Source organism: Hyperoodon ampullatus, assembly GCF_949752795.1.
Source record: "Hyperoodon ampullatus genome assembly, chromosome: 3".
In the NCBI taxonomy this organism is placed as follows: domain Eukaryota; kingdom Metazoa; phylum Chordata; class Mammalia; order Artiodactyla; family Ziphiidae; genus Hyperoodon; species Hyperoodon ampullatus.
The window spans coordinates 131,792,378-131,804,014 of record NC_136916.1 but is presented as its reverse complement, the minus strand read 5'-3'; the positions used below and the strand labels follow the sequence as shown (position 1 = coordinate 131,804,014).

Genomic DNA, 11,637 nt, shown 5'->3' with positions numbered 1-11,637 from the left:
CAGACCTCACCTTATGTATCTCTTCCTCTGGCTGTTCATCTGTCCTTTATTATATCCTTTAAGAAATTGGTGAATGTCAGTAAGTGTTTCCCTGAGTTCTGTGAGCTCTAGCAAATTAATCAAACCTGACGAGGGGGTCACTGGAACCTCTGATTTGTAGGCAAACTCAGACAGAAGTTGTGGGTAACCTGGGGACCTACTAGTGATTGGCATCTGAAGTGTGGTAGGAGGGACAATCTTGTGGGACTGAGCCCTTAACTTGAGGGATCTGATGCTAAGTCCAGGTAGGCAGTGTCAGAACTGAGTTAGATTGTAGAACACCCAGCTGGTATCGTGGAGAATTGCTTGATGTGGGGAAAAACCTCCACACAGTTGGTGACCAGAGTGAAGTGTTCTGTGGGATCTAGTAAGGGAGATGCATAGGAAAGAAACACAGTAGGAAGAACTGGGTTATTCCCTACATAGGCAGATGGAAGACTAAGGTTTTTTCATTATACATACCATAAGGGAATTAAGGGGTAAACTTAAAGATTTCCATTCCTCTTTTTTAGCATCAGTTTATATATTGTCATTAACAAAGTTGTGTTGGTTTCTTTTTGTGATATTCACATATTCATAAATAAGCATGAGAGTGCAGTCAGTGGGATGTCTAGTTAGCAGAGTGGTCTTAAGTAAAGAATAGCACCTTTTATATACTAATAAGATTCTGATTCATATTAACTCTTAAGACTGGAAAAATAAAAGGATAATTTTATTTTCTGGTTAGAGTCCAAAACAGAAATATCTTTCTGATGGGTGTATGCTTAGATGAAACGAAGTACAATCAGTAAACACCAACCAGAGATTTGCAGCTCAAGTGCTTTGCCAGCTCTATGGGAGAAGATTACACCACATTTCCCTTTGCAAAATGTATGATCTGGTTGGGAAGACAGAACTAGCACACAAGGAATATGAGGGAATCATGCAAGGGAGTATGTAATTCAGTGTTAACTCTGTGGAATATACAGAACTGTCCTGACACGACATTTTGACATTTGCTTTTGGCATCTTACAATTCCTCATTTCTGTGCTCCTCTCCTTTTCCCTGGGTCCTCCTCTCTAACCTCCCAGGTAGCCAGAATATATACTCTCCTTGCCACCATATCTGACCTCAAGTGTGTATTTATTGAATTCAAGTTGCTATAGATTACAAAATATACAATTATTTTTGTACCACTATGAAAAAATCATGTCAATTAAATTATATTACACTGCTTTCATTTAATTTAAAAATTTAAATCATTTAGAATTGGGCTTAGATAGAATTTTTACACATAATACTCTTTTGCATACACAAAAAGGAAAATAAACTTAATGGTTAAATAATTACAGTTTTCTCAAACCTTCACAACTTCCAATAAAATAATGTTATTAAACTAATTTTTATTGAGTTATAAATGACTAGCCCCAAATTCAATTTCATTTTAAGTCAAGATGTATTTATTGAATATCACTATATATCCTACAGAGGATCCAAGAAGAAGTTCAAATAAAGTTCAGCAAAGAGGTTAAGATCTGAACTGGACCCTGTGGGATGGATGAGATTATACTTTTGGGAGATGAGATGCAAGAAAAGGGAGAAAGTTGAAAAAATAAACCTCTGTGATGTGAATGATTGTTCAGTTGCAAAGAGATATTGCAAGTACCAGTCTGATATCAGAAACAGACAATTCACACAAAAATAAATAAAACCAAAAACATATGAACACAGAGTTATCCATTAAAAGTATCCACTCTTCAACCAAAATGTCCAAACTGAAATAAAGTACTTAAAAAATGAATAAAAGCTAAAGCATGGAATATTACACAGATATATAAAAATAGAAACTATTTACAGTATAGTATCAAGTAAAAAAGTGAGGTACAAAGTTATAGCATAATTACATCAATTAAAAAAATATATGCCTGTAACCCAAATTGCAGAAAGAACTTAGGTAGAAATACATATGATTCTTCCTTCTAGATTTTTTTTTTGATGTACTATCTTGTATTAGTTTCTTTCTTAGAGGGTGTATTAGTTTCTTTCTTAGAGGATGTATTAGTTTCCTAGGGCTGCCATGACAAAGTACACAAACTGGATGACTTAACAGACATTTGTTTTCTCACAATCCTGGAGACTACAAGCCCAAGATCAAGGTGTCAGCAGGGCTGATTTCTTCTGAGGCCTCTCTCCTTGGCCTGTAGATAGCACTCTTCTCCCAGTGTCTCACATGATTTTTTTCTCTGTGTATCTCTATGTCCTAATTTTTTCTTTCAAGGACACCAGTCTTATTGCATTAAGCCCATCTATATGATCTTATTTTACCTTAATTAACTTTAAAAAAATTTTTTTATTGGAGTATAGTTGATTTACAGTGTTGTATTAGTTTCAGGTATACAGCAAAGTGAATCAGCTATACATATACATATAACCACTTTTTAATTTTTTTACATTCTTTTCCCATATAGGCCATCACAGAGTATTGGGTAGGGTTCCCTTTGCTATACAGCAGGTTCTTATTAGTTATCTATTTTATATACAGTAGTGTGTATATCAGTCCCAGTCTCCCAATTTATCCCTCCCCCACCCATCTCCCGGTAACCATAAGTTTGTTTTCTACATCTGTGACTCTACTTCTGTTTTGTAAATAAGTTCAATTGTACCTTTTTTGAGATTCCACATATAAGAAATATCACATGATATTTGTCTTTCTGTGTCTGACTTACTTCACTCAGTATGATAACTCTAGGTCCATCCATGTTGCTGCAAATGACATTACTTTGTTCTTTTTTATGGCTGAGTAATATTCCATTGTATATGTGTACCACATCTTCTTTACCCATTCCTCTCTGATAGACATTTAGGTTGCTTCCATGTACTGGCCATTGTAAATAGTGCCGCACTTAACATTGGGGTGCATGTATCTTTTTGAATTATGGTTTTCTCTGGGTATATGCCCAGTAGTGGGATTGCTGGGTCATATGATAGTTCTATTTTTAGTTTTTTAAGGCACCCCCATACTGTTCTCCATAGTGGCTGTACCAATTTACATTCCAACCAACAGTGCAAGAGGGTTCCCTTTTCTCCACACCCTCTCCAGCATATATTGTTTGTAGATTTTTTGGTGATGGCCATTCTGACTGGTGTGAGGTGATACCTCATTGTAGTTTTGATTTGCATTTCTCTAATAATTAGTGATGTTGAGCATTTTTTCATGTGCTTTTTGGCCATCTGTATGTCTTCTTTGAAAAATACGGAATGCCTCACGAATTTTCATGTCATCCTTGGGCAAGGGCCATGCTAATCTTCTCGGTATCGTTCCAGTTTTCGTATATGTGCTGCCGAAGTGAGAACCTTCTAGATTTTTTTTTGACACTGTTTTTATACCCTCTTTTTAATTATCAGTTTGAAAGTACATGTGAGGAAAAGTGAACTCAGCAGTTTGGCTGGGGGTGGGGAAGAATGATATAGTAGGTAAATCAATAGATTATAAAAAGGGAAGAAATTATTATCAAAATATTATTTAAATGCTAACATAAACCTATTATACTTCTGCTTCATTTTAATATAATATTCTTTTTTTTTTTTTTTTTTTTTGCGATACGCGGGCCTCTCACTGCTGTGGCCTCTCCCGTTGAGGAGCACAGGCTTTGGGCCATGGCCACAGGCCCAGCCGCTCTGTGGCATGTGGGATCTTCCCAGACCAGGGCATGAACGCGTGTCCCCTGCATCAGCAGGCGGACTCTCAACCACTGTGCCACCAGGGAAGCCCTCATTTTAATATAATATTCTAATAAGTTATCCAAAGGAATCAGAAAAAGAGAAGCATGGTATAACAGATATTGCACTAGTTAAATGCCATGTATTAATATTTCATGACCAGTTTTTTTCATACACAATCTAATGAAAGCTGTAAATTTTTTTTATTATAAACAACAGAAATTTATTTCTTACAGTTCTGCAGGCTGGACATACAAGATCAAAGTGATGGTCAATTCAGTGTCTAGTGAGAACCTGCTCCCTCATAGACCACAATCTTCTCACTGTAATCTCACTTGGCAGAAGGACAATGCTGTAATTTTTTTTAAAGCACAAAATTGGAAAGCCACGGTGGCCATTGACATACTGACAGCCTAAAATATCTACATTTAGGTTTTTCAGATATGTGTTATGTTTTCAGACTCAAAAATAGATTTTTCTATTTTATATATTACCATTTCATGTATTCTTTATTCCTTTGTATAAATCCAAGTTTCCTTCCTGATGCCATTTTCCTTCATCCTAAACTTCCTTCAACACTTCTTGCAGTGCAGGTTTCCTGGTAAGAAACTGTCTTTATTTCACCTTCATTTTTTAAAGGATATATTTGCTGGGTATGCAATTACAGGTTAATAAATGTTGATGGGTCCCCTTTTCCTCCCCCTCTAGTAATATTTTAAAATGTCATTCCATTGTCTCCTGATTTGCATTGGTTTTGATGACAAGTCAGTCATAATTCTTATCATAGATCCCTGTATGTAATGCGTCTTGGGCTGTTTTAAATATTTTCTCTTATCATTAGTTTTCAACAATGTAATTACAATGAGTCTTGGTGTTATTTTCTTTGTGATTATCTTTCTTGTTGTTTGTTGTATGTCTTAGAGCTGTGCGCTGATATTTTCCAACAAATTTGAAGAAAAAAATCGGCATTATTCCTCCAAATAATAGAGCTATTAGGATAGTGTTGATAGTTAATAGGATAGAGTTCTTTCTCACTCTATCCTATAAACCCAATTACACATATGCTATATCACTTGATATTGATGGTATCCCAATATCAAGTGTTTTTTTTAGAACAGCTTACAGAAAAATTGAATGAAAAGTACAGAGAGATCTTTTTCTACCTGATAATTTTAAATTTTATGCTGGATTGTGTATAGTATATTGTTAAGTGCCTAGATTTTATTGTCTTCTCTTAGATGGTGTTGAGTTTTGTTCTGATGGCAGTTAATTTACTTGTGAATTGACACAGTACTTTTGAATCTTGTTTTTAACTTGGTTAGGGCAGATCTAGTCTTTAGAGCTAGAATATCCATTGTACTAAGGTGTGGCCTTTTTTGGCTATCAACTGAATACCAGGGGTCTCTCCTCTTGACTGGTTGGCACTCCATGTATCCCAGCCCTGTGTAAGCTGAAGGACCCCTGTGATGGTTTCCTGCTTGGCCTTCGGGAGTCTCGGACTGTGCAAGATCAGCTAAGAATTCAGTAGAAGTTATAAGGGGAACTTCATGCAGATTTCTAGAGTATCTTTGTGAAGCTCCCTCCTTTCTGAGAAAATTCCATTCATCTCAACACCTTTGAACTTTAAACTATGTTTCCTCAGCTCAGTGAGACTACCAGCTCTGTTTGGGTTCCCCATCCTTGCATCATGGTAGTGAAAATTATCTCCGGTCAGAAAACAAGGGTGATGTGCAACTTATATCATTTGTTTCCCTTCCATCAGGGATTACAATCCTGCACTGCCTCTTGTCCAACATTTGAAGTGATTGTTTCATATATTTTTCTAGTTTTTTGCTTGTTTACCACAGGTACCATTTAGTCTATCATAGTCAAAACCAAAATCCACTATAGAGTTTTTTATTTTAAAAATTGTTTAATGATTGAAAATTTCAAACACATATAAAAGAAGATGGAGGAGTAAGATGAAATTGTAGACACATATCACTCAACTTCAGTAATTAGCAACTCATGGTCAATCTTGTTTCATCTATACCTATTCATTCATTCACCTCACTTCTATCTTATTTTGAAGCATATATTAGCCATCATATCATTTCATCCACAAATATTTCAGTATTTATCTCCAATAAATAAGATTTTTTACTATAGCCACAATACCATTTTCATACTTTAATGAGTTAATAATTCCTTAATATAATCACATAAAGAGTAATTGTTCATAAAAGGTAAGAGGCAAATACTATTTATATGTTCTTGGGTAATTCAGTTAACTTCCTGGTGCCTCCATTTCCTAATCTATAAAATGGATCTGATGGAAGGGAGTTGGGCTAGGTGTTGTCTCAGGCCCCTTATCCCCACCTTTGTTCTATAACTGAAAATCTTGTACTCTCATATTAAAAGTCATTATCTTGGGTTTGAGCAGCTTGCATTATTTAAAAAAAAAGTAGATCATGGAGACCCGGAACACCCCTCCCCAAGAATATGAAAGTGATGATGACTCTTACGAAGTGTTGGATTTAACTGAATATGCAAGAAGACACCACTGGTGGAATCGAGTGTTTGGCCACAGTTCCGGACCTATGGTAGAAAAATACTCAGTAGCCACCCAGATTGTAATGGGTGGAGTGAGTGGCTGGTGTGCGGGATTTTTGTTCCAGAAAGTTGGAAAACTTGCAGCAACTGCAGTAGGTGGTGGCTTTCTTCTCCTTCAGATTGCCAGTCACAGTGTCTATGTGCCAATCGGCTGGAAGAGAGTTGAAAAAGATGTAAACAAAGCAAAAAGACAGATTAAGAAACAAGCAAATAAGGCAGCACCTGAAATCAACAATATAATAGAAGAAGCAACAGAATTTGTTAAACAGAAAATTGTGATATCCAGTGGATTTGTGGGAGGCTTTTTGCTAGGCCTTGCATCTTAAGGATATGAATGTTCTATCATAGTGGAGTCACCTCTGAGAAGAGAAATGGTGGTGACAAGATGGTCTCAACATTACCCATTGACAGATTCTCCAGGATGACAAGTAACAACTAGCTGGACAGTACCAAACTCACTGCTTAGCATTTTGCCATCTGAAATTTGGCAGACTAGTATCTGCTATAAAACAATCTATATGATCTGTGTATAATAGTATTCCTGAGCAAAACATGGCTTTCATTATTTTTTAAAAACTTGCATTTGCTTAAAATTTGCCTATAAAACACCACCATTGGATGTAGATATGGAGAGAGAAAAAAAATCTGTTGGCTATATTCCCCAGTGAAGTATCATCCTCATTTTATTTAAATAAGATGTTCTCAATTGTGCTTTTTAGTATAGTGCCAATAATTTAAAAATTTGTATTATAGCCTCAACAGTAGGGCTGACTTTTTTTTTAAAGATATGTTTGCAATAAACTGAAGAACTGTAATGCCCTTTTATGGAAGGATTTACAAATAATAGAATTATTAAAGATATTACACAAATTTAATACCAATTTTTAGGTTGTTTTTTCCTGCAATTCTTACTTTGCTTACTATGTAATAACTATAGTAAATGCTCTTCTAGGGAAATGCTCTTCTAGGGAAATACTACATGTCTAAAGTTCTTTTTCTTTTTTTGATGTCTATAGTTGTAAAAATATCTTCTTGTATATAAGCTTCTAATTTTTTTATTCATTTGTTTATCTTGGCAGCCTGGGTAGAATTAATTATTATTATTATTATTATTTTTTTTTTTTTTTTTTTTGCGGTACGCGGGCCTCTCACTGTTGTGGCCTCTCCCGTTGCGGAGCACAGGCTCCGGACGCGCAGGCTCAGCGGCCATGGCTCACGGGCCCAGCCGCTCCGCGGCACGTGGGATCCTCCCGGACCGGGGCACGAACCCGTGTCCCCTGCATCGGCAGGCGGACTCTCAACAACTGCGCCACCAGGGAAGCCCGAATTAATTATTTTGAGGGTACATATAGTTGGGTCACAGTTTCATTTTATTAACTTTGAGTGAACCTTGTTTTTCATTTTAAAAAGTCCTAATTATTATTTTGACCCTTTCTTTACAAAGAGGTAAAAAATCACCTTAAAATACTTCGTAGTATAGTATGAATTTATTGTCTGAAGAACAGTGATTTTCTATATAATCATGAAATTGTAGTTTAAAGAGAATCATCTCTTTGATCTAGTCTGAGATGTAAATGCTGAGGCTTTCAGCTTTTTAGATAGCATTTTATGTTGGTCCCAACACTAGGCCAGTTGACTTGTTTCTCAGGGCCGATATCACACTCCCTCAGAGCGTCCTTGGCCTAGAAAAGCTTTTTGTATTGTTTGTTTTGTCCAGAGTTCTACTTTGGAATTGGGAAAAACAGCAGAACAACGTGTGTTGGAATCTTCAGATTGGAAGGACTTTGCAGATACTCAGACTATCTCCTTTTGATAGGAAGTCCCTATAGTATTTTTTGTGTATTGTAAACATAAGGCATTTCATACTTTCAAGATTGTTACAGTGTGTGTGCTTTCATTTTTGCAGGACTCCTTAAAATTGAATGTGGGATTGATCTTCATTTTCTTCCTTTACTCTCAGCGCCTCAGATAAAATGCTAAATAAAACTAAGACTTTCTTAATATGAAGAGATTTTGCTTATAAATACTTAATTTTTCTTCTTTGAGCTTTTCTCTGTTTCTGCCTTGCCTAGCTTTTAATGACTGTGGAATTAAAAGGGAAAAATATTCTACGTTAGGCAGAACCTGGGCCGCACTTCTGTGTGCCGTATCTGCGTGATACCTTTTTTCCGATATTGTGTGGTAGGCTACTGCGAGGGGCTGTAGGAGCCGGCTCAGTTTGTTCATTTTGGAAATATTTATAGTGCCTGTTCTTTGTCTGATACATTGGGAAAGTGGGGGGCACAAAAATGTCTGCCCCCAAATAAAGACTAAATATTCCTATGTGAAAAGTTACATACTAATATAGGAGAACCTGGCATACGAGTTAGTGGCAAATGAGTTGTAGCGATAACTACTTTCAGAGTCCAAACATGAATGAAAAGTGAAAAAGAGCACTTCATCTTTTACCTATACATTTCCCAGTATTTGTTGATTTGTTTGAAAATATTTGTATACCAGTGTAAAATATTATCAGCTCTCTCCATACGCTCTCCTCTCTGTTATGTTCCTTGTTCTGCCTCGTGTCCGTGCCATTTCCCCACGAGGTTGTACGCTACTTGAGGCAGTTGTGTGTGGTGTTAATTAATCTATAACTTGTGACACACCCTGTGTAATGCTTTGCTCACCATAGGTATTCAGCTGATGTTGTGAATGAGTATGTGAAAAGCATATGACTGTGCTAGAGTTGGTGTCAACCTATAGGACATCTTCTCCGTATGGCAACCCCGTGAATCAGAAGCTCCATCAGAAATGACTTGGTGGGGCTTGGCCTGAATGAAAAGCCTATAGCTTGCCTTTGCCTAAAATGGGGACTTTTATGTTTGAGGGCATAAAGGCTGTTTGCAAGATTTGTTAAAACTTGAGTATGTGGAATATAGATATTTTGTGGCTTAGGCTTTGGAAGATTTGTAAGGACATTTTGACTGATTTTTATTTTTTATTCTTAGAGCCCTCCCCAATCTCCCTCACAAAAAAAGATGATTTTTAACATTTTCTTATTTCAAATGCAATATGAATGAAATATGTTTATTATAGAAAATACATCAGCATAAAGAATATATAGAATGTCGATAATGTGATGTACCTAGAGATAATCATTGTCCATATTTTGATACATAGCCTTTGGAATTTTTTCTACATATATATAAATACATAGTATGTGTATTTTGTATATATAAAAAAAGTAGTGTTCAGATTTTCAGTTGTCTCATGAATGTTGTAATTTTTTTCACAGTTGTTTTGAATCAGGACCCATGTATTTAATAAGCACAATAAAGATAGGAAAGAAATCAGGAGGAAGTTGAATCATGCAAGGCCCTGGAGGATGGAGTTTTAAAAAGGAGGTATTATTTAACAACGACAAATGCTGCAGGGAGGTCAAATAAGAAAAGGGCTACAAACAACAAGACTATTGGATTCAACAAGAAGAGTCTCAGTAAACTGCTTTGCTAGAGCAGCTTTGGTGGTAGTGGCTGGGGGCAGGAGGGAATGACTCGGTCCAGATCACAGGAGATTGAAGAGTAAATGAGGCTTGAGGAAGTGAAAACAGGCATAAATAAAGAGGCTTGATATGAAGGGAAAGAGATGATGCTAAGTAGAGTGGAATGTAGGTCAAATTTGTTTTTTTTTAAATATGAGAAGGTCAAAGCACATATTTAATGCTGACAGAAACACCAGCAGAAAAGACACGTTAAAGACACAAAAGCAAGGTGCTGATGTCTAAAGGAACGCTCCTGAGGAGACGGGAGGGAATGGAAATCAGAGCAGAGGTGAAAAAGCCAGGCTCGTAAAGGCAAATGCTTCCTTCATGCTGATGGGGTGGTGAAACCAGATACAATTGTGTAAACTTGATTGTTGGGGCTCAGGAATCTGGGATGCACCCCATTGGATGGTATACAGTGGAAGCTGAGTTCATCTGCTCTGAGTAACGTGAGGGTGTTAGAAGACCAATGAGGTTAAAGAAAGGTTTCAAGGAGAGTAGCAGAGAGAGAGGGAAGAGGCTATAAGAAGGCTGGTCATGTAGTATTGAGGGCCCAGCAAGGGTTAGAGACAGATGTTTTGATGGGGCACCAATCTGTGCAGTGGGGTGATTTTCCTCAGCCACACTCAGGATACTGGATGTTTGTTACTGATGTATCTACAAAATAAATTTTTTAAAAAGCTCAAAGGACATGAGGAGAACTTTTTGCTTATTCCTTGTGCTCTATTGGTTTTGTGGTCTTCAGATTAGATAGCCACCTTTGGGGAATATGGAAGAGGAGCCTCCTGATTCAATGAGCGGTCTAATTAGGGAACTCTCCACTGTCTTCTGATTCAAAGATGATCTATGTTTTAGCCTTGATTAATACCAAATGCCTTACTTAATCGTATTTTCCCCATCCTTCTCTACAACATCTTGATCTATAATTACTGGTCTTGTACACTAATACTCTCAGCACTGCCAGGTTGGCTTTCAACCAGATTTGATGGCTGGGTCTTCCTTGCACCAACCCTGCCTAGGTCGTGATACCAAGTAGCCTTCTTGGGACACTCTGTTCTCCCCTCCCAGTGTGATCAACTTCAGAGCAACCTCAGTAAGACATGCGTTCCCAGTAACTCAAGATTGATTAGTCTGTAACTTGGTCTATTATGCTTTTCTCTGGGTGATGATGATTAGGATTTTACCTTTGGCTAAATAAAGATTTTTAAATGTAATTATATATACTGATGTCAATGATGAGATGGCAATCTCTATATCTTCTTTGGAGAAATTCACTAACAAGTTCCCAAAGTAGCAAAGCGAATGATTAAAATCTGCCCTGATCTCAAATTTCAGAAACCTCTCAGTATCTTCTCAGTTGGTGGTCCTTTGAGGATATAGCCAGTGTTCTTTCTCACTGAAAAAACCCATTATTTCCAGGAGAGGGACTCACCATATCTAAATTAATTATGGAAGTAATGGAAAATATTTTTCTCCTAGAAAAAATATCTATGGCATTTGCAAGATAAAAATGTCAGTAAATAAAAAAATAAAATTCAAAGAAACTTGTCAGTAAAGATAGCAATCTAGGTATAAAGTGGTTATATCATTTTCTGCTTAATATTGGAAAAAAATACCTTTAGAATTCTGTGCACATTTATTTAGGGAGACCCTTGCCTAAATATCTCTTTATAGATTGGAAGCTTCCTTAATATTCACAGTGAAAAGAATTATTTTCTCCTTTCTTTTTTGATTTATTTTGTTTATTTATTAAAATGTTTTTTAACATCTTTATTGGAGTATAATT

At 36.5% G+C, this 11,637-nt stretch overlaps 1 protein-coding gene across 2 annotated transcripts; it reads left to right on the top strand.

The window, feature by feature from the left end:
* Positions 1 to 6,189: 6,189 nt before the first annotated feature.
* LOC307050065 (FUN14 domain-containing protein 1-like) lies at positions 6,190 to 6,657 on the top strand (the record flags this gene model as incomplete). Of its 2 annotated transcripts, XM_079699843.1 has the most annotated exons (2): positions 6,190 to 6,457; positions 6,587 to 6,657. In XM_079699843.1, the coding sequence occupies 2 exons, from the start codon at positions 6,190 to 6,192 to the stop codon at positions 6,655 to 6,657; spliced, it is 339 nt and encodes a 112-aa protein (XP_079555969.1). The 2 variants fall into 2 exon arrangements, with proteins under 2 accessions (XP_079555969.1, XP_079555968.1); XM_079699842.1 differs by having other exon boundaries at positions 6,190 to 6,657.
* Between the last annotated feature and the right edge of the window lie 4,980 nt (positions 6,658 to 11,637).